At 44.7% G+C, this 23,595-nt stretch overlaps 1 protein-coding gene across 1 annotated transcript; it reads right to left on the bottom strand.

Annotated features, from left to right (window-relative positions):
* Positions 1-6,977: 6,977 nt before the first annotated feature.
* ACBD3 (acyl-CoA binding domain containing 3) lies at positions 6,978-22,081 on the bottom strand. The gene is made up of 8 exons (XM_084283607.1): positions 21,795-22,081; positions 16,250-16,391; positions 15,079-15,219; positions 13,854-14,012; positions 12,571-12,745; positions 10,516-10,708; positions 9,501-9,785; positions 6,978-9,020 (listed from the first exon to the last, which is right to left on the bottom strand). The coding sequence occupies exons 1-8, from the start codon at positions 22,042-22,044 to the stop codon at positions 8,809-8,811; spliced, it is 1,557 nt and encodes a 518-aa protein (XP_084139733.1). The 5' UTR covers positions 22,045-22,081; the 3' UTR covers positions 6,978-8,808.
* Positions 22,082-23,595: the final 1,514 nt, after the last annotated feature.

Genomic DNA, 23,595 nt, shown 5'->3' with positions numbered 1-23,595 from the left:
GATGGGGAGGGGAGGGTGCTTGGAGAGAAACTGGCCCCAGGGGCAAAGGCAGTGGCAATGGGGCTTGAAACAAACTATTAGTTGTCCTTCTGAAATGTAGAGGTATTATTTGGTCACTGAAACCTCCAGGGCCAGGAAAAGGGTGGCTTTTGGTTGTGGTTCACCTTTGCTCTCTTGGATGCATGGCTAGGTGCCTCAGGGGTCGTGTGGGAGGCTATAGGTCGGGGAGGATCTGTATGTCTGAGGTCAGTTGCATTTTTACACTCAGAAATGGGACTTTAAAAACATGCTCAGCCTCTTTGCTGCTCACTGCATGAAAGAAATGGGGAAAAAATTAAAATCACCATGCATCTCATCCATACTGTACCACACATTTGGCGAGCAAACAGCCCACACCCTGCCCGGGGCCAACTGCCCTCACATTGCTCAGTTGAGTCTGGATTTCTTACAGGAGAGCAGATTTCCCTTTCCCTAGGTCCTGCCTCAGCATCTGTGAATTTGAGACCCTTCAGCTGCGACATGGTGATGATTCCCCACTGAGACCAGCCGTGTTATGTTATGCTGTTGCAGTAATGCATGCCCAAGCATTTGCACGGTGACAGCTCTAATGAAATAGTTTTCTAACTGTGCGTATAACCTTGTCACAATCCTGATCAACTAATGCTGCCAAAAAACCTTTTTAACTAGCTAAAGCGTTAGCCATTATTGCCTTACGGCTTGTTAATATTTTGGTGTATACAATGGGACTGAAGTAACTCCAGGCAGGTGGACATGCTTATTGCCCTAGCTGTATATTTGGCTCTTATGGGAGGGAAGGTGGTGATATAAATAATTCCAATAAATTCATCAGTTCTTCTTGTTACACCTGGAGGAGGGCACAGAGAAATCCCATGTACGAGCATGCTTAACAAAACAACATAGGGTTGTCTAAGTGGGGTCTTTCACCTGCACATGCTAACTGCCTACTGTCCAATGTATGAAGAAAATAATGAAAGGATTAATCCCATGTCAGGGGCCGACAAAAGTCATGTGGTGTAGTGTGTTGGCAAGTGGCTGCACTGACGGAGTCTGATAGAAATACAGAACAAGATTGAGTGGTGTCTTCTCACGCCCTTTTGTTGGCACACTGCCTTTCACGTGTCCCCGTGCCCTGAAGGCAGCATGCTGGCCCACAACTGACTGCTGCTCACCCCAGCAGCTCAGATCCAGAAACAGGTTGAAAATATGGTTGAAGATAGTCAACCATCCCAACAGGGCCTCCAGCTGGACAGCCCTGAGCAGGAGCTGCCATCACCTGGAGCTCATGAAGGCCACCAGCTCCTCCCAGACCACCTCCAGGTGTCACCCATGAAAACCTTCTCCCAGGTGCTCCTGCCACCTCCTGCTTCTCCACGTGTCAAGCTGTAATGGAGGCCCAGCCTGCTGTGGGTTTTCACTGTGGATTTAGGTGAGTTATCACATCTCTGTTCCCCTGCTTTGACATGAAATTGGGAATAGGCCTCATTTCACAGCAGGCAGGTGGACCTCAGGGGGAGCCCAGACCTGCGTGGTGCAAGTCTCCTGATGGTGAGGCCTCACTGCCTGCCTCCCAGCTACTGTCTGGGCCATGGGACCCGCAGGGGGGTCCCTGCCCTCCTCGTGAGCTGCCTCCTGTGGTGCTAAGCTCTGAGGATGAGGATGGCTGCGGCTGTCCTCTGGGAAGTGCCCCGAGCCCCAGCTCTGTCCAGCCCCAGCCCGGCAGTGTGTGGAAAATGTCCCCTGGCTTCCCCTGCGGAAAGCAGCTTGGAGACAGGGTGAGAAGCCTTTGTCTCAGCTTCCTATTGTTTTTCCTGCTTTGCCGGGCTCACCGGTGGCTCTGGGATTCCTGCTGGGCCAGCACATCGCTTGCTCTACAGCCTGTCCTCCGCTGCCCTCTCCCCTCTCCAGCACGGTGGGTTTGGGGCAGGACAAGGGCCTTGCTCCTTCCTCCCCGTGGCTTATCTGCAGGGATTTATCTGCAGAAATAATGGGAGGCAGCAGCTGGGGAGTGCTGACAAAATCCTGCCTGCTTCTGACAGCATTGTGGCTTTTCCTGCTGTTTCCTTTGTTTGGAATTAAACAGTCGAGGAGGAGGAAAAAAAAAAAAAAAAAAAAGACTTGCAATAACTTTGTGGACTTGCTGGTGCTTCAGCAATCTCCCCGTGTCCCAGCACGATGTGGGGAGGCTGGAGCCACAAACAAAATGCCACAGCTGATGTATGACCATTGTGGCTGGTTTTTGAGACTGTCCCACTTATCCTGAATTACCTAGTAAGCACTATGCATCAGTAAGAAAAAAATAAATGAAGAGGAAGGGTTATTTATTTATTTATTGCGCCACAAAAAGAAGCAGCTGCGGGAGCAGGAAGGCAGCAGTGACTCCTGTGCACTTGAGTCCTTAGGGGAGGAAAGTGATGGGACAAAAACACTTGTTTTGTGTTTATGGTAAGGAGGGGAAATCTAGAGGGGTGAGTTTGGCAGCCTCGTGGCACGGAGAAGGTTGGTTTATGGCTTATAACCCAGTACTGAGTCACAGAAAAAACACTGGGCTGAGGTGCAACCAGGATCCTTGGTCCCAGTCTCCTCTTTTTGGTTGTTGTTTGTTTTAGGGTCAGTGGCAATGTGGTAACATCCCCGCTGCAGCTTTCCGAGGGCTGTGCAGGCGCCATCCCTTCTTCCATGCAGGTGGGAGCCCAAGGCAGGGGGCGGCCAAGCCATCCCCACTGCCCCCAGCCAGGCGGGCTGCTGGCTCTGAAACTAATTCCCAAATCCCGATTGTTCAGCCACAGCCCCACCTAATGGCACTGCAGCTGCTCCCTGTGAGGCACTGGGAAGTGGCTGACTGGTCAGGCCTCGTTGTCACCCGGAGGGACCTCCACGGGCTGGAGGGGTAGGCTGAGACGAATCTCACAAGTCCGACAAGAAGTGCAGAGCCCTGCACCTGGGGAGGAACGGCACCAGGATGTGCTGGGGGCTGCTCGGCTCTTAAGCAGCTCTGCAGAGAAGGACCTGGGAGTCCTGGTGGACACCGAGCTGAACGTGAGGCAGCGATGGGTCCTTGCTGTAAAGCAGGCCAACCATACCTTGGGCTGTGGTAGGTAAAGTCTCACCAGCAGGTCGAGAGACCCTTTTGCTCCACTCAGCGCTGGTGAGGTGACACCTGCAGTACTGTGGCCAGTTGTGGGTCCCCCAGTACAAGAGGGACATGGAGCTACTGGAAGGAGTCCAGCTAAGAGGGCCACCAAGGTGATCTGGGTACAGGAGCACCTGTCCCATGGCGGGAGGCTGAGAGGGCTGGGACTCCTCAGCCTGGAAAAGAGGAGGCTTAGGAGAGACTCTTACCAATGTGTATGAATACCTGATACATCGGTGCATAGAAGATGGAGCCAGGCTCTTTTCAGTGCTCAGGACAAAAGGCAGTGGGCCAAGACTGGCACACAAGAGGGCCCGTCCAAGTATCAGGGAGCACTTCTTTATCGTGCTGGTGACAGAGACGTGGCACTGATTGCCCAGAGTTTGTGGTCTCTCTCCTTGGAGAGCTTCAAAAGTCACCTGGAGGTTGTCCTGGGCAATCTGCTCTAGCTGTCTTTGCTTGAGTTGGGTGGGTGGGAAGGGGTGAGGTGGCTGGACCAGGTGAACTCCAGAGGTCCCTTCCCAACCTCAGCCTGTGGTTCTGCGAAAGATGCTGATTTATTTATTTATTTATTCTGTTTGTAGCCCAGGAAGTCCCAATAATGGTCTGTATCAGGGACAACCCCACCCTGTGTGTGCCTTGCCTCATCCCCTCCCTTTCTTTGCCAGCAGCAGCGATGTGCCCGGGTCCAGCACTGTGGGAACAAGGCTCGTCCCGCGGTGCCTCAGGGGTCTCAGGGACCCGTGGGGCTGGGGCCCAACGTTATGCATGGACTGTGAGTGCCCACCCCATGCCAGGCAGTATGACAGGAGAATAACATGGCCACAGTTTGCTCATGCTGCCTCAGGAGGCACCTCTCTCCTTCTCCATCCCTGAGCAGATGCAGAGAAACAGTCGCTCTTGGCAGCATGGTTTCTGATCCTGCTAACACCAAGATTTGGCTCTGGATCACAAGGTCAGTAATGCGTGGTGATGAGGCTTGGGTTTCAGCCACCACTGGCACTTGATCATTAGGGAGCTTCCGCCAACAGGATGCAAAGCAGCAGCAGGACTCCTCTTCCAAAACAGCCCCCACATCTCGTGGCCTTTTGTCACTGCCTCATCTTTAACCTTAGGCAGAGATTAAGTTCAACTAAAATCATCATTAGCCACATTTACTGTTAGGGAATTGGTGCGTGGCAACAGCACGCATCTAAACACTCTTGAATGCCAACACTGAGGACTCTCTAATTCAACTTGTATTACAGAGGACAAGTGTAGGCTGAAACAAGGCATTGGTCTGATCATCAGGTCAGCACGCAGGAGCTGGTTAACAAGAGCAAGGCTCTCCCTCTCCTTCCCCTGACTTGGTACAATGAAGATGACGCAAAATGGGAAGGTCAGGAGGCCAGGAACAGAATTGGTTACACAGAACAAGTAGCATCTTTTTTTTCCTCGTTCCTTGTGATTCCCTTGTAGGATACAAGATCGCTTTACATGCACAATATCACTAATCCATATGTTTTAATATATTAAGTCCAGCTGACATTGTTTCTGTGAACCAGACACCTTTGAAAGGCTTTGAGTTTGCAATCAGCAGGTCTGAGATGACTGGCATTTGGAGAAAGGCTTGGGATAAAATCTCATGCTTTGCTCGATCTTCCAGTGTGTGGTACCAGATGATGTAGCTGCAGTGGGAGGTTACATTTTTTTTCCCCCATTACTTTTATTTAAGACAACGGATCCAGAAGCACATAGCTCACATTTGTAACCCGCCTGTTAACCCAGCTTTTGGTACTAACACTGCTGGCACACCTTAGCCCAGAGCAAGCAGAACAGAACTGTGATTTACAGGACTGCATGTGTGTACCTGCATTTTAGCTGGGCTCTCGATCTAAGCGGTGCCTTTGAGCAGTGCCACGTATACGGAAGGTGCTGGCCCCATCCCAGTAGTGTGTGAGTGCAGCAATCAGCCAGGGAGCTTAAGAAAGGGCAGAAGCTACAGGACATGAACCCAGAAGCCAAGAGCATGAGTGAAACATGCTGGGAGGGGTTTGACAGCTCAAGGGGGCTTTTTTCAGCTTCCCCGTACAGTCTTTCCCCTGCAAATGCACTAATGGAGGGGAAGAGGGCCTGCAGGAGCTGGTGCTAGAAAGATGGTATTGAGCTGTCAGAAAGCAGCCTCCGCGATGCTGTTCTAGATTCATAAGGCTAACAAATCCACTGAGCTGTTACTCAGGTTGGAGAAGCACACGGATGAAGGATGGCTGCCTTATGTCTCTACGCTCAACAGGTCCAGTGACTTCACGACCCCCGCCCTTCACCATGCTTCACCTCAAAAGCTGCATGCTGTAAATCACACAACATGGGACCTGCAACTTACACAGCTAAGTAGAAGACACAGTGTTAAAAGCCAAGGCAGGGAATGGGGGGGGTGATGAAGAGGATAGCCAAGGCAAGCAAGGATATCATACAGCAGCCAAGCAGCTTAATTAGCAAGTTAATTAGCAAGTTAATTCATTAGCCACCTGAACAGTGGCTCTGAGAACAGTATTATTTCTAGGGACTGCTTGTACAGGCCCCGTTTGTCCCTCTTGTTGTTTACTATTCCTCAAAAGAGCAGTGCAGTTGGAATCCAGCTTTGTCAGTCTACATTGCATCACCTAGCTGTATTGCAAATGACTTGGATAATTTTAAAAAAATTAAGTTTGTGATAATACTCTTGTGGAAGAGAGCTACCTTAAGTGAGGTTCACTTTTAATTAGCGAAAGGAGAATTTATACATGCATGTGACAAGTAAAATAAGTCACTTTGGGGTAGACTTGCTGTTGTAATTGCTTTGGTTTTCAGTGCACTTTGAAGATTCATATGAAACTAATTTATAACAGAACCAGATTAATACATGGCAATTTGACCTTATTTTTCAGCATCCCTTTTCTAACAGCACAACACTTATTTCTGTTCTCATTAAGGAGACCTCTGCTCCGCAGGTGAAATCCTGAACCACAAGCTAGAGTGGCACAGAGGAGGCCATCGGACCTGAAACACCAAACTTGTGAGAAACCCTCTTCTGACCTCAGCTCCAAGGTAAAACACTTCTTAGTAGCAGATAGCAGTGCAGCAAAGGGTGATTTGGGCCAACCTTAGGGTAACTTGGCTTTATTTACTGAGGAGGAAGAGAAGAAAGATGATGAACAGTGATACTGTCTCCTGCTCTTTGGGCCAAGAGCTCAGCCTCAGGCACCCATTACTGCAACACCCAGATCTTGTACAAACCAGGACTAACTAGCAGGTCCCATTGAAAATACGCAAACAAAATTATGTGAATGATGCAGCTGCTGCCAGCAGTACTTGGCTGAGTAACTCAGAGCCAATTCACTGCTGCTGGATCCCCAGGCTCTTCAGGACCACATAGCCAGCTCATGTTGCTCCTTGAAGCTGGGCTTGGCTCATTAAACCTCAGGGGCAAAGGCAGGCACGTTTCTCCCAGGCAGAAAACAACTCATGGCTTTTGGCTGCCTGCATCCAACCTTTTCTGACACGGAAGGTTGTTCTCAAACCCAAGTGATTACGTTGTTCAAGCTGGGCTCTTCTGGTATGGATGATGCCATCTACCAAACAAGCTCAAAACATTTATTGTAGCAAGCTTCTGGCCCAACCGATTAGGCTGCTAAAACCAGTGTTAGCATGGAACTGACTTTAAAATTGACAGGGAAGATGACAAGCTTATGGCTATTCAGCTACAATACATAGCAATGCCAAGGTTCCCAAATTAATAAGAAGCCAACAGTATTACAGATAAATGTATTTTAATTAGGATTAAATACTATCTCAGGGTATCTTGAAATTGCACTTGTACTGCACTAATCAACAGCCAGAGGCAATAAAAAAGTCTGAAAAAACGTAAAAGTTTAACATTGAGACATGACAGTAAGTGCTGCCATTTAAAGCAACAAACACCACTTCCAAGAACAGATATTCTTAGAGGAAAATGTCATAACAGTTTTGTATGGACAAAAATCTAAATTGAAGACTAGAAGAAATATATTAGTGCCTGCCTTTTTAAAAGTTGTTTTTTTTTTTTTTTTTTTTTACATTAAATACAGTTTTTCTTTAAAAGCAAGGTACTAAATTCATGGTTTATATACTGTATGTACACAAGAGCAGAACATTGTACAGTGTTTTTTGGATAAAGCAGCACTAACTAGCTATAAGCTGGTATGGTGTTGCAGAACCAAATGCAAGATGACAGATGAAGCACTCTAGGAGAAGTATCTCCATGGTTGGTGTGAGTAAAGGAAAGTATCATGTATGTACAAACTGATCATTCCAACAAATCCCCCAAACTCAACATCATTTGCTGTGAAACCGTACATGCTACAGCTAATCAATGGAAATCTTACTGCAAAAACTCATCTGACAGACCCAAAGTAACCAGTTCCTTTCAGTAACAAAGTGCATCACCCATGCAGAGAGCACTTCCACAAGTCATCACTGTAACACATGACCCCCTGGGTGCAAAGCTCCAAGGAGAGTGGATGTTTGCTGCATCCTCAAGTCAAGTAGCCACCTGCATTGTTCAGCTACACAAAATCTGAAATGCCCCAACTGAACCATACGAACCCTATGAAGCTGAGATTAAAGATACATTATTAAATATTTATGTGCATTCTGGCTTTCTGCAGTTACAGATTAAAGCAGAAAGTTTGCGCCCAAGTACCACCAGTTCAGATTAAAAGGGACTGGCAGTGATTTCCATAATTAGTGCATGTTAATGCCTTCAAGTCAGTAAAGCAATTTTACTGTTCTTCAGATGCACAACATGCTTCTTTCTGGCTTTAGGAAAAAAACAAAATAGACAAACCAGGAAGTTGTGCAGATTTTTTTTTTAAACCTACCCCCTTAAAAACCCAAACTTAGAAATTGTTTGTGCCCTGGATCAAGGTCAATTTCCTCCAAAAATGACTTTTTTTTTTCTAGGATTAGCAGCAGGGCAGAGATTAAGGTTCTACTTGTTACATATATTCTCAATTGTGTTTCAGTTTATGTCTTCAGAAGAGGTTACTTGCTGTACTTCCATGACGCTGTTCATCCTTGCCTAAACTACTACACTAGTTTAAGGAACTGAATGTTTCTTCTTTGATGAGGACAGAATTGAGACAACTTGTTTCTAAACTGCATCAACTTAAATTTTCAAGTTTTAATGGTGTAAAAATCTGACATTCGATTACAGTTAAGAGAAACTTGCTACACAGCAAACTGCATCCAAATCTACCAGCTATTGATGGGACCTTTAAATTAACTGTTAACAAGTTATTCAAAGCATACAGACCTGGAAACATCAGATCACTCGGCCAGTGAACCAGCAACTTCCTCCCCCCTTTTTACATGAGGCTTGAACAAATGCAGCTGATGTGACCTTAAGCACTGGATCCAATGATTTCCATTGGTTAACTCCAATACCCAAAATGGCTGGGGAGATCCTGTGTTAAGCCCAATGCAATATGCATTAGTGTCATGGAGCAGGAAGATCCCAGTGTCTGCTTGGGCAAGTTCACACAAACCATACAGATACAGACAGGATAAAACACAGACTCAAAAGGATCCATTATGCTTGAAGAAAATTCCAAATAAAATGACATCTTCTGCACAGCCCAGCCTCAAATACAGCCACACCTTTATCTAGTATAATAAACTCTGTAGTAAACTGTTTTTGACCGCCATAGAGAGTAGGAGTTGTCAAATTTAAGGAGATAAACTCCTCTCCCTGGGTACTGGTGGCTGCCAGCATACACTTCTTCGTGACAGTCTCGTCTGTACACAGGCACTATTTCATCTAGCTGAGGCTTGTTGGCATTCTTTTTGGCTTTTTCTTCACTGCTAGTATTTTCTGTAAGAAGAAAAAAAAAGCAACAGTGAATAAGGATAACTACTTTAGAAATGGGAGTCAGAGCTTTGCTTTGCAGCAGACAAGACACCACTTTGTTTAGAAATCTGATGGGCTGAAGTTCATACCAAGGCTGTGACTAAAGCATTCAAAGGGAAGAGGAACAGCACACACAGGTTTGTGTGTTGTGCTCCTTCACTGGAAAAGCATCAATTAGTACCTCTTTCAGAAAATAACCATCAGTTTACCATTGCAATACTGCAATACCCCCAACTATTTTAACCTATCAGTGATCAAATGCAGCATCTGATGTTACTGTCAGAATTTTACTTTCAACTTAAAATTGCAGACAAGATGCCAGCTAGATAGAAGCCACGTGCTGTAGAGGCTGGGGAGCTAGGAAATGGTACAAGACAGTCAGTGGGGTTTTCCTGCATCACAAGTTCTGCAAGACTGGGATTTTATATAAATAAGCGTGCTTACCTTCCTCTTCATCCTCATCATCACTGGATTCACTGACATGCACACTGACTGCAGTATTAGGGGAGTCTGTCCATTCAAAATACACCCCAAAGCCAATATCATAATTGTCTGTAGCAAACTCCCAAAAGAGGTAAGACCCCTCTTCGTGAGTTGGTACTCTAACTGTAACCACTTCTCCTCGGCCCACTGTGATCACAGAGTCTGCATCCTGACGGATCTTTTCTTTGAAGTCTTTTATCTGGGGTCGGGTCCACATTGATGGAGCAGCTATCACTGGAACAGAATCTAGACGGGGGAAAGATATCCCAGTTAAGCTTTTGCTTCAGTAACGTATGTGGCATGCTGAAGTCTGCTCTGGGTGCACTCGAGGACCATCAGAGTTGCTTCTATTCAGACAGGGACTGCACTAGTATAGGTTTCTTACTGAGGTCCAAGCAGGTCTTGGAGACTACTGATTGTGGGTGAACGTAAAGAGGACAACACCCAGAAATACCAGTGAGGGAAGATCTGCTGGGAGGCTACTACTCCTGCTCTGCTTCCACAGCTTCCTAGAAGCAGCTGGAGGAAGGTGGGAGATGCAAGGGGACGGTGGCCTGAACTGCACACAGAAGGAGGCTAAACCACAGAACGGGTAGCAGTAACAGAATAAGACGACTTTCTTTTAATCCCCAAGACTAAATAAATGCTCAGTTTTGATGTTTGAATACACTTCTGCACAAAACAGCTTTCTGCTACAACTCATGCAATAAAACAGACTAAGTCAAGAGTGAAAGAAGATTCTGTATCCCATCCACTTTGCTGGAAATGCTTTTGCGGCTTACTCTGTCCTCCCCCAAAACATCCTCTGCCTGTGCAGTGTCCTCCCTCGAGAAAAACTAGACCCAGAAATCAAACCTAGATCTTGCATAGCTCAATGAAGCCAAGCAAAGAGCCACAGTAATCATACCTAAGACACCTAAATCCTAATGAAGGCTTCTGTGATTTATCTTTATTTAAGTGATCTAGCTAGTCCTACCTTTTGGTCCATTCTCCAATGCTTCTTCCAAAGCCTCTGGATCCAGCTCTTTTTCAGGGCTGTCTGCATGCGTACTGGCTTGCCCATTAACAGATGGGATATCCCCTTGGGCAGGTGTATTCACCTTTTGTGCAGTAGTCAGAGGTGTCCCTGCCGCTGCCACGACTGCCTCCTGCTGTTTTTGTAAGGCTGCCTAAAATGAAAGAAATTCAGTGAAGTAAAACAAAAACAAACAAAATGTCTCCCTTTTTCAGTAGAAGGTGTAAGTGCAGTTACAAAATTTCCTTTCCTCCCCAAGAGGAAGCTTGACGTGAAACACCAGAAGCAGCACACATTAACCAGTGAGAATTACACATACGTAGTAGCAGGGGAAGTCCATGTCACTTAGTGACAGTCAAATATTAGATTCCAGATTTGAGCAGTCATACAGGTTCTGTCCAGGTTCACTACCAAAGCTCCATTTCAATGGAAATTGGTGAGGAACTTCTCACTGAAGTATTGTTTACAGCCTTTGTGAAATTAATTATATCAGAAGATCAACGAGAAGCAATCGCGACACAACAGTACTTTTGAACTGTTAAGTTCCAAGGTGACTGAGATAACAGGCATCCAAAAGGGAAGTACTCATCAGAAGTGTTATAGGCTACCTGAGTCTTCAGCAATATTTAAGCAGGATTAGATAATCTTGGCGCTGTTATTGCTTCTTTTTCATTTTTTCCTCTAGCAGAGTTATCCAAATATTGATTTGAAAGATGAACTTCATTGCCTGACAGATGTATTATTTTGTAAGCTGCTACAAAGAAAAGACTGTTTTGCCCTGGATCTCAGTGGGCATTAGTCTTCTCTGTGTAGAAAACAGCCAGCCATAACTGTAAGGAAGAGTGCTGGCAAGGAAAGTTTTCTTCAAGGAAAATTGGCAGCATCTCCTCAGACACCTCAGTCTCAAGGGAGCGGTATCAATTACAGAAGGCATCGAGGACAAGGCTGATGAGACTGTAGCTTTCGCTTACCATTATGACACCAAAGCATTGGTACCAAGGTGGCATTAAGCCTGAAGAGCAGCTATAAAAGGGCAGAAAGCCTCTGACTTCCCTGTACCGCCTCAGTTCTTTTCCTTCCTTGAGCAGCTCTTAGCTGAGAGCATTGGACTCTTCAAAATACAAATGTCTTTGCAGGAAATTAGTCACTGAATTTTACCTTCAGCTCAAGAATAGCAGACCTCAGCCTGGCAGATACAGGTTATTTAAGATGCAGATCCTGCCCATCGAGGTCAGACATGCTGGAGTCTAAAGTATGTTTTACATCTGCTTAAGACACTTACCCTGAACTTTTAAAATAAGCTTCAGAGAACACAGCACGTTTTCCAGAGATGCAACATCTAAACAGAAGAGTAGCCTTTGAAGCCCACGCACAAAACCTTTGCACAGAAGCAAGGTTTTACTCCCACCCACTGCTACCAGAAACATGAAGGTCTCCTTCCACCCAGACCACAAGCAGGCTACTGCAGGCAACCAAACAACTTACTAGACACTTCTGTCAGACAAGATGCCAGAGGAGAGAGAAGTCAGTACTGCTATAAGTTGACAGAAAGGAACAGTCTCAAACCCAGTAGGGATGTGACTGTACTACACGCACATTCGACTAGAAACATTGCCAACCAAAGCCTGATGTTCTGCAGATCCTCAGATGTGATACAGACATCAAGAAGCACCTGAACAGGGTTGTTTGTACTCACTGCACTGGTACATACCCCCATATAATTGGGCGTGAAATAGATGCTGCAGCAAAGCACTTAACGTTTTGTTTCCAGGAATTGTAGCAAAGTGGTTAATAAATGCTGCTTAGAATTTTCTTAACTAATGGCTGCTTCAGAAAACTACTTGAAAAGACAAAGAAGCTTTGGTGTTTGGAGCTGAAGCAGCGTTAGTCACTAGAACACTCTTTCTCTCTCCTCCTTCTAGCAATTAGCTTTTCAAGGAGATAAAAGTAGGCAAGTTAATGTCTCCCAAAGAGATTATAACACAAAATCCAAGTTTCTCAGCTGGTCTGTCATACCTGTTGCTGTGCAAGCTGGACTTGATACAACTGCTGCATGTATTGTTGATAATGCTGTTCCTGAAGCTGTCGAATTAGGATCTGCTGCTGCTCATAGTTGCCCGGATACTGCTGGGCTGCGTACTGCTGGAACTGCATGGCAGTCTGCGAGTTCAGTGCTGCCATGATCTGTTGCCTACATTAGAGGGAAGAGAGCATTACGAACAGCTGAGGTCATTGGGAAATTCCTGTACTTAGGTTATTTAAGTGACAGTTAATTCTGCAAAATAAATAATAAATAAATAAACAAAACAAATCTACATAATACAGCAGAGCCCAGAGGTATATGCAAACCTGAGTTTTGTCTAAAAATATGCTGAGAATATAAGACTGTGCAACAGCTTCTACCTAATATTTTGACATCATGTGTTAAAAAAAAAATCAAGAGCTCTCAGGAAATTCTCTATCTATAGTCCAATACAGAAGTAGTGCTAGAAAAACATGTTACTAAATCTCTCAAACAACCAAGGGCAAAAAAATTCCACAATTCATTCCTCCAGAAAACATGCAGAAACCATCCTAGCAGCCCTTCTACAAACAGTAATAAGAACAGGCCCACTGTGGTACTGCATGTCAATATTTTTTGTTAAATCTAAAAACACTTCATATTACCACATTAATTTCCCAAGACACAGCGCAACCATATGAAGAACACGACTGACTGTGGCCTAATTCACAAACAGAAAAAAGCTGCCAAATAGGACATCCGCATCTCCAGCAGACTGAACTGCTGAAACTTCAGGAGAAACACATGGGTTCATCAAGCACAGGCTCAGTTTTCCTCCCCTCTCCAAAAGAGGAACAGAAGTTGTATAGTAAGACCCAGGGTTCATTTTTTCCTCATGTGTAACATTCAATGACCAGCTATTGATACTTCAGAGGGAGATAAAAGAATCATGCAAATGTAATAGTTCTTTCATTCCTATCCTTCTTTCTTCCCCTCCTCTAATACATTTCATGAGGTGCATGCAGTCCTTGAACACATAAATCTCCAGAGATTCTCTTAAAACAAGATCTCTCTGGCAATTTTAGCTGAGAAGGCTGCATACAATAACATGGTGGGATAGTTATTCTCTGCAAACTGTACCCCTCTTAACTAAGAATTGCAAGTGTCACTGCAAGACTACAGTGCTCTGGAACTTCAGGTATTTAACGCTAGCATAACTATTTAAATGGTTAGATAAAATTGTCTCAAGTTCAAGACAGTTATTTTCTTTCAAGTATCATTTCTTTCAGCTACTCACTTTTGTTGTTCCATCCGAAGCCGTTCCTCCTCTATTCTCCTCCTTTCTTCTTCTTCTCTTCTCAGTCTCTCTTCTTCCTCTCGCCTACGTTTTTCTTCTTCTTTTTGTAAACGCTCACGCTCCTCTTCTTCACGGCGCCTTCGTTCTTCTTCTTCTCTCCTGCAACATCCACCCAATAAGATATTTCAGTATTTCTACAACCCTACGACAAGCTATTTTCAGCATGCTGTAACCTGCCTTTTGCCTACCCCCAGAAAAGCTTTTCATTTGGCATCATTGCCCACTTCAACTTGACTGGAGAAATGTCTTATTGCTCACTAGAAGAAAACCTTACGGTTTGGTCTTACTGCATTATGCAGTATGACAAGCATAAACTGTGTATTTTAATTCGATATCCACTCTAACAGCAGAGAACTGGAGAAAAAGTATCTGGAAGCCTTGAACACTTCTTCCAAGTTGTAATATATGTTCAATAATCACACTGATACTACTGTTTAATAATCACATGAATTGATTAGTACAGGATATAGTACTAGCATATATAGTATATATACTATAAGAAAATAAAAATATAGAAAAATAAAAAAATACTATATATACTATACTATATATAGTATATATATAGCATATATACTATATAACCTAGTATATATGCTATATATATAGCATATAACATAGTATATATGCTATATACTATATATAGCACAGAAGTTGTTGTAACTTGTATACTATAATATATATACACACTATATAACTATATATAGTATAGTATATATATAATTTATACTCTATATATAATATATATACTACTATATATATACACTATATATATAAAGTACTATAGTACAGGAAAAGAACTTTATCAAGTTGCTAACCCATACTAAAACCCATACTAAAAGAGCTTTGAACATCTAAAAGTTTCATTTCCTATATGTTTAATATACTGACGTATCAGGGCAGATATTTTGTGTGTATTTCCTAAAAATATCACAGTATCACCACATTTTAAAAATAAAATTATGTTCTAGTTATATTCACCTGAGAATAAATCATTCATTGCTGGCAACATACAAAGACTCAGAGAGCAATTGGTTACCACAGACACCCGAACTTCAAGCATTTCTCTTCCCAAAGCGATTTCAGCCTAAGCCAGATGCAGCAGTGTCCATAAGTCAAGAATTACATACTCAACATACTTCCCAGCACCACAGGATTGAAACATTACCTTTTCTTTTCTTGTTCTTCTTTTTCTATCTTGTGTGAAGTAACATATGTTGAGAACAAGTGGCAGCACCTATTTAGGAGCTTAACAAATTCTGTCATAGCTTCTTGTTTTGACATGTTTCCAAGGGCTGCCCATTCCTTCCTGGGGGGTAAAAGAAGGAGAGAGAGAAGCTGAACAGAAGGCTCAACTCTTTGCAAGTCAGCAGTGAACTCAGAAAACGAAGAACAGTTGGGAGACCAAGAACCAAACTTCAGCATGTGGCATTTCAGAGAATCAACAACTTTTTCCTCAAAACAGATCTTAAACCTGTAGATTTCAAGTGAAGAGAGCACTGAACAACCACTTCAAACAGACGTAGCCGAGTGCTTATATGAAATCTAATACACACCATCAGCTAACCCTACTTAGAATTCTCAAGTGTCCAAAAACTTCCAAGACTGGCAGATGAATCTTTTATTTTTACCCTTCTTCCACTCTAGCTTGTGGAAAAAATGCATACACTTTCCCAGATGAGCAAACACAGTAACACCCATTGATTGAAGTGCTCAACCTAATTGAATGCAACAGCTTGCTTCTTCCTAAAGAATGGCTCCATCTATTTGAGCAAAAACAGTGCACTGGGTCCAGCTCTGAGAAGCAAAGTACAACACAGGACTGCCTCTTCTCCACCAGAAATAGCATCAAACAACAAGAAAACTGTAGGCAGAGACTGCCCTGACCTCATCAAAATTTACACAGAGGCTGAATGCAACAGGTATCTAATTTCAGAATTTATCCTTACTATTAACAAGAAAGTTATGGTAAATGCTGTTACCACTGGCAAAAGACTTGGCCTGTTGCAGCTCTGGTATCAAATTCGGAGGAAGGAACTTGGGCCTACGTGTTAATGCAGAGCTGAGCCTTTAAACTGCTATGAGAAATTGGACCGTCAGCACAAGAGCTTCTCCCAGTGTGGCTTAAAAAAACCTCAGTAAGGTTGATAAGGCTGATAACTCCTTTACTAAACAGTGACTCATTTCTAAGACGTATTTGAAAAGGCTACGCTCACATTCCACTACCATACACCCATACTGAAACAACCCACATACTTTTCTTATTGTTGAAATTAGGTGGCCTTTACTTCAGATAGGAAAAGCAGAGTTATGATCAAGGAAGGGAACAGGCCTTTTACCTCCTATCATTCCCCAGCACATCAAAGAATCCAACTTCAGGGCAAGTGTCAGGGTTGTAAGGTCCCAGCAGAACCTGCTTGTGCAGTGCCACCAGTTTGAGCTTTTCTTCATATGTTGGATGAAAGGCTTTGCCATCTTTTTCTGTAGAGGAAGAGAAAGTTTCACTGTTGTGATTAATTCGTTCAGCATAGGACAGCAGAGAGTGTTTCGTATAAACAATCACAACCTCTTCTCTAAGAAAAGGAAATGAAGACAAGTCATTAAAGGTTTGACAACTGCAGTCAATTCTAGCTAGTGAGTTATCACAAATATTTATGTTAATTGATGACCGTCATACCATATGGACCTATATTGCCAAAATACTTAAAAAGCTTAACTTGATTTCAAACGTGTCTGCCAAGTGTACTGTAATGTGGATAGGAGGGATTTTCTACAGAAAGATGTGGGGTTAACTTTATAAATAGCTCTTCTTCCATACTCTTCACATCAGTGAATGCAGAACAAGCAAGGTTAAAGGCAAGAAAGGCTGCAGAGAGAAACATTATAACTAAAGGAAAGTTTTCCTCAAGGCAATTTGATTGCTGCACTTTGCCCAGGCAGCTGGAATAACTCCTCACAATGAGAATCCTTAGAGATACCTTGATCAGCATCAGTGCGTATAGAGAGCTCTGGCCGTGAGATAGAGGCAGCATAAACCAGAACAGTGTCACAACTCCAGGGGCTCCACACCAACACCTTCTAAAGCACACCCGGTTAGCTCCCATCACGTCATTTACTGGTGAGAAGAAGTTGCATTGATTTAAAATGATAGTTGAATGAGTCAGCTAGGACTTGCCTCAGCCCATTTAACAAGCTGCCAAACAAGCCTAAGAGACAGACACCACTATATGCAATTACTGGGTAAAAAAAAAAAAAAAGGACCCTTTTCTTGAGCAGGAAACCCAAAGAAATACGCATCACCTCTTTTGGGAAGGACTGAAATGAGGAAGCTGTTATCGGAGGTAAACAACAGCAGTAGTCACGTGAAACACCTAACTGCTCTGCGCTCGGTCAGGAATCACAGCACGGCTGCCACTAATTTCCAGCTCTCCTTTACCATAAAGGTCACTTCGGATCAAGCTGCCCAGAGCTAAGCAGCCCAATTCATTCTCAGACATTCAAGCTGACACACTGAGAAACCGCTCAGCTGATGATCGTAAACAGAATCATTAAGGGGAAAAGAAAAATCCCAGAAGAGGAGGGAAAACCCCTCCCCTGGGGCTTGCTGAAAACACTGCCATCAGTCAGTATTTCTGAAAACTGAGAATGAGAGACAACCCCAGAGGAAAAGTGTTTGCATATCACAGCAAGATTAGTACGTTACTGGATTTATTCAGATAAAACATCACACAGAACAACTGTGCACGTACCACTAGTTTTTAAGCCTGAATCAAGTTAGGAAGGTAGACATCTAGTCACTTCTTATCCATTCCTAGAGGCTCGCTTCACTCTTACAGAATCTAAAATTACTCACTTTTTTCCCAGCATCACAGAATCTTTCAGCAAGTATCTATTCCAGCATCAAAAACCAGAAGGCTTTGTGCACAGAAGTGTCTATTCCTGAAAATACATCCCCCCCAATCCCATCAGGTGAAGAGCAACCCAGACTCTACCCGGTGGTATCCAGTGAAAGGGCAAGAGGCAGCAAACAAATTGAAATACAGGAAATTCAGCTTCAGTATAAGAGGTGTCTTTTTTCCCCTCTGTGCTGGTAGAGTGGTCAACCACAGGCACAAATTGCTTGTAGAGGATGCAGAGCCTCTATTCTTGGAGATGTTCAAAATGCAGATGGACACAGCCCTGAGAAGGCTGCTCTGAAGGCTGGATTTGACAAGTCCTGGAGGTCCCTTCCCATCCCAGCAAGCCTGTAATCCTTAAAAGATGCCAACTACCACTTCCTACAACTCCACCCCTGAGGTTACCGCACTTTCTGCAACGAAGCCAGCAGAGGTAAGCTCTCTCCCTGCTCTCAGGTCTTACTGCCCAGACACCCAAGGAGCCCGTTGGCTTTTCCTCAGTTCCAAGCACTTTGCACTTCCATTAACCTTGATAAACAGCAGGCACTTGGCAATCACTCTTAATATCCCAGGGCTACATGCTTAAAACCAAGTCCGTTCACAAAGGGTCCTGAAGTGAAGCTTTTGCTAGGCTTCTGTGAGAGGCACGCCTCTCAAGGGGTCGCTGCAGCACCACTTACCTTGCACAACCTGCACCTATATACAGGTCTGCCAGAAACACTGCTGTTCACCCTGCCTAAGCCAGCTGACACAAGTATTTGTATTCACTTCTGAACAGGGTTAAAGCAGAAAAAGAGATTTCTTTTGGCAGTATAGCACAGCACACCTCCTTTTGCACAGAACTGAGAAGTCAGACCTTCAGGCCTAACAAGGGAAGGCAAAAATCTGCATTTACAAAGAACGGGGACCCAAGGGAAGAAGAACAAACGAGCTAAGTAAAGAGATAAAAACAGACCAAAAAAATCAGAGGTAGGCTTTCAGCAACCTGTAGATAATCCATATCAGAAGCAAACTCTCAAAGTATTTGGAGCCAGTCAAGAGAGTGAAGTCGTACACCAGCCATTTTTCAGCTGAACCCTTCAGCAGAAACCACGCAGTTTCCCCAAAAGATTTACCCCAGTTACCCCAAAGACTTAGAAGTGCTGCAGGTTGACCTGAACCAGAGGAGCTGAAGCCATCTGCAGAGTTAAATGTGCCAAAGAAGAGCCTTAGCAAGCGAAGATAAGCAGAAGTGCTGAATTCATTCAAGTATCCGTGACTGTATCATTCCAGTAGGTATTACCCACGGATCTGGTACAGGAAACTTGGGAATATCAAACAGCTGCAAGGGACACGGCAAGAAATCTGGACGATGTGCACAGGAATAGCAGGGGGAGACCAGAGGGGACAGACACACTCAGCTGAATATTCCTGAAGAACTGAACATGGAGAGCCAAGGACATTCCTTACCGTACAGGTAGTTGGCAGAGACTTGAACACCACTGTCTGTATTTGCATACACCAAAAGATTAAGTCATCCCAATAACTACTAATTAAAAACAAATAATGCAGATTTACGTTGCTATATAGCACTGTACTGCTGGCCTGAACCAGTAAAAACCATAAATAAATAAATAATAAATGAACGAAATCACAAATTCAGGCTCCAGGGAGGTTAACAAATACGCTTCAGAGAACACTGCATCATGCCGTGTACTTTCTAACTTCAGATTTTTTCTCCCTGTAAGGAACACTGCACAATCTGCTGCAGCTTCCACTCCAGCTCATCCACAGCACTCACCCTAAGTGCTCAATTCCCACAGAACGGCACTCAGTCCCAGGCAAACAAGGAAACAGTCTGCAGTGTGATTTGTCACCTCCTAGCTTTTAAAAGCCAGTGTCACATATGTTAATGCTATTCGTTTGCAGCGCTTTAATGAGCACTAAAACCAAGAAACAGGAGAACTGCTTACTGCGGTCTGCAGGCAGTGATTCCACCTCTTATGCTCCTAATTCTTTTTTTTCCCTGAAGATGTTCTGCATCAACAGGAGAGTTACCAATCAATCCTTCCTATTAAATCTGATCAAAGCTTAACGTTATGAAAAATGTAGATATATTATAGTTTTTTGTTTTTTTTTTTTTAAGGCAATAATCTACTTAACTAACAAACTACAATCATGCCATCAAATTAGCACACTGAAAATGAGGTCAAAATTCATTTTGAATGCTGTATTGCTGAGTTGAAGATGCATTCCTGTTAGGATGAGAGGAAATAACTTGGAGCAGTCAATGAAGTTAAGGTACTTAGGGTACCAGGAGAGCTTTTAGACTGCAGGGTGATACGGTTGGTACAGTCTGCCCAGATATGCAGCACTGCAAATCACTACAGACAACGCATGCACACTTCAGGGACTGGCACATATTGAAGGTTGAGTAAAAAGCTATTTCACAACCACATGATACAGAAAATTGTAAAGCCAGGTTCTGGAGGAGATTTGCTGGCAGAGCGGTGCGAGCTACCCCCTCCTACAGCAGGGGGCAGCTGACACCTTGAGCAGATCACCTGCACTGACAGCTCCCAGTTGCACAAGCAAAAGCAGCTGTCAGACACTCCTCTGTCTTTATCAGGCAGACTGAAGTAGCTTTCGAGGCTCTTCAGTATCCTAGACTATTTTCAGTTGTGTTCTTCCTTGCGTTTACACGCACTCCCACCCTATCTTGGCTCTGAGCGATTCTGCAACGTGCCACCACAGACGAGCGCTAGCAGCCATTGTAATACCTAACTCTGAAGGGTTTTGATCTAAATCAGCTTTCTAGGAAGAGAGTGCATTATAAGTTACAACCAGAGAACTCACTCTACACGCTGAAGCAGAAAAGGAGGTGCTTAACTGGTGATCACCGCTACCTTTTTACATCCAGCAACTTCTTTGGTATCCCCCTGCTCAACTCCCCCACCCCACCAGCTGCAGCTAACCCAGATCCCAGCCTCCCTGCGGGCTGCCTCTAGCTGCTAGCTTGCCCCACAGTAGCAGTACGTGTAAGACAGCTTCTGTATCATAAATTGAAGCACTGGTACCAAACAGCTTTAGGATGGATCCAGTTTGTCAAAGATTTCCCCACCACCACCTCCGTATCAATACAGAGCAGCAGAGCCATCAGAGAACAGCATTCAGAGTCCATCCCTGTCCACACACGCCATCCTTCAGATCCCCAGCGCCTTCCTTCCCAAGGGAAAGGAGGAATCTGCGTTTGCTCCTCAGCATCTACAGGGCTACCCACTCCCACTGTTGCTTTGACAGCAGATAAAATAGTTTGGAAACAAGGCCAATTACTTTCAGAGCCACACAGATACAGAACGAGCTAGCAGAATTGGTAATCTGAGTATTACAAGCTCCTGTAGCTCATCATCATTGCACCTATAAATAAAAACCTTTGTGTTACACCAGTTTCAGCAAAAATAATAAATAAATCGCATGAAGATAGAGGCAATGACTTCACATGACTTATTCTAGCCATAAGGCCAGAGGAGCACAGCCTTCGTTTGGAAAGTCTGACAGCTTCATAGAGGGTGGGAAGTTCTCTTATGATCACAATCGTGTGTTGCGAGAAATTGCGGAAGGCCGAAGAGCAGCAATAAACTGCGGCTGAGCTTTTACCAGGAGGAAGGCAGCAAAGAAACGGAGACAAAATGAACGCAGCACAGTGCCCTGTAACCTGGAAACAAGATTTCTAGCTATTCACAAGGAGTGAAGTGCGAAGGCTGAGCATTAAAGATGAGCTGTAACAGAGCCCGAGCACAGCGTGGAGTTCCTATACTATCGATATCGGTTTCGGCAGAACATTAACCCAAAAGACAAAACGAAACCGCAGCTGCCGGGGATGAGCAATCTGCTGCTGCAGAGCCACATTTCAGCACCAGGCTTTACGCACAAGCGATTTCTAAGCAGCCAACCCGTGCCAGCAGGCAGCGAGCGCGGTGCCCCCACCCGCCCCTACCCCGGCGCCTACCCTTGAAGAAGCGCAGCGCCAGCCCGTACAGCTCCTCCAGCGCGAAGCCCCAGCGCCGCTCCGGGCTCAGCGCCGCCTCCTCCCCGCCGGCCTCCGCGCAGCCGGGCCCCGCTGCCGCCCGGCTCCTCCCCGCGCCCGGCTCGCCCGGCCCCGGCCTGGCTTGGCAGGGCGGCGGCGCCTCGCTGTTGGGGCTGAGCGTCAGCCCGTCCACCGACACCTCCAGCCGGCCCGAGCCCAGCGCCGCCGCCATCCTCGGGCTGCGCTGCGGCGGCCACGTCCCGACTTCCCGTCCCCTCCGACCCGGATCTTCCGGGCCCGCCCGCCCGAAATGGCCGCCCCCCCGCGGCACCTGAGGGGAGGGAAGGAAGGAGGAGGGCAGGGGGTTGGCGGCGTGGCCGCCCGCCGGGTGAAGGGGGTGTGTAAAGGCGTCCCCATAACGTCTTCTGAGGGCCCTGGAAGGAGGAGGAAACATAAAGTTGTGTTAAATTGAATTCCCAGTTGGTATTTCTTGAAGGAGCGAATGCCAAACAGGGCGCTTCATTAGAAACATGTATAGAGAAAGGCAGAATTTACCTCAGATGATTAATACAAGCTTCAGTAGATATTCTATAACCAGTAAAATTCAGTAGATATTTTACCACCAACTAGAAATCCTTTGTAGCATGTTCAATAGCTTTTGTTTTCCTTTTGGTCGAGGATCACAAACACAACACCCTATTCTTTGCTTTATCCTAAAATCACAGAACAAGGCTGTATCACCCCCCTCTAACAATTTTTGCTTTCCAGGGCATGCAGTTCCCTGGACTGCTGCTACCTTGTGTACCAGGCTGCCAGCAGCACGGATAATTTCTCGTGCCTGCACCCTGCTTTACAAAGTCTGCCATTTCAGTATTGGCTTCCCTTTAAGATGTGTTAGTTCATCTACAAAATCACTTGTATTAAAATAACTGTTTTCAAAGTTTCGGTCTAACACATTTCCTGCTTGGTTTGCAGAGTTTGTACTTCATAAATATTTTATTTTGCATTAATTTTACAGTTCAATCCACAGTGAGATTAATCTTAAAATTTCTGCTTTAAGAAGCTTTGAGTTCTTTATCCTAAATGCATCGTTCAAGTAAAAGAAACAGACGTCCTTAATGATCCCTATAGGGGTTTGCTATGTTTAACCCAAATGGAAGGAAATATTTATTTCATTTTATATACTAGCAAAACCAGAGGTGTTTCTGCTTCATGGTAGGAGCTGCTTGAAACTGGACAGCCCTTAGCTTGCCTTCATGTTTGGAGGCCAAGCTAAATCCACAAGCATCTTGCTTGACAAGCTGATTTGGAGAATAATCACAGAAAACTGATTTGTCTCCTAACAGGATGTCTCCTGTAGGAAATGCTTGGTACATTTAGCAAACGTGTGACTATTCCTCTCTTCTCCTGCCAGCAGCAGATTTGCCCTCAGTGGCTCCCTGCCTGCCCTACCCCTAGCACAGGTACCTGGTGAGCATGGAGTAGACCCACTACATCACTCTCCTCTGTTTCACACTGTTTCCGAGTCCTATTTACAAAGACAGATGTGCAGTGTTGGTATAAATGCCGTGATGTGCAGCTAGCAGACAGGCTGAGTGCCTGATCAGGTATAGGAAGGGGAAGAGCTGTAATACAAAATACTAGAAAAAAAAATACAGGTCGAGATTTTCCATCAGGAAATCCTGTCTGGAATAATGCAGTAATGAAGAAATATTTTCCCAGAGTTCCCAATAATTTATATATATTTGAGAAAACCATTAGCTTAATTCACGGTTAAGATGAA

Source organism: Netta rufina (assembly GCF_964035555.1).
Source record: "Netta rufina genome assembly, chromosome: 3".
NCBI lineage: Eukaryota > Metazoa > Chordata > Aves > Anseriformes > Anatidae > Netta > Netta rufina.
Note: the sequence above shows the minus strand (reverse complement) of the source record. Positions and strands in the feature narration are given on the sequence as shown.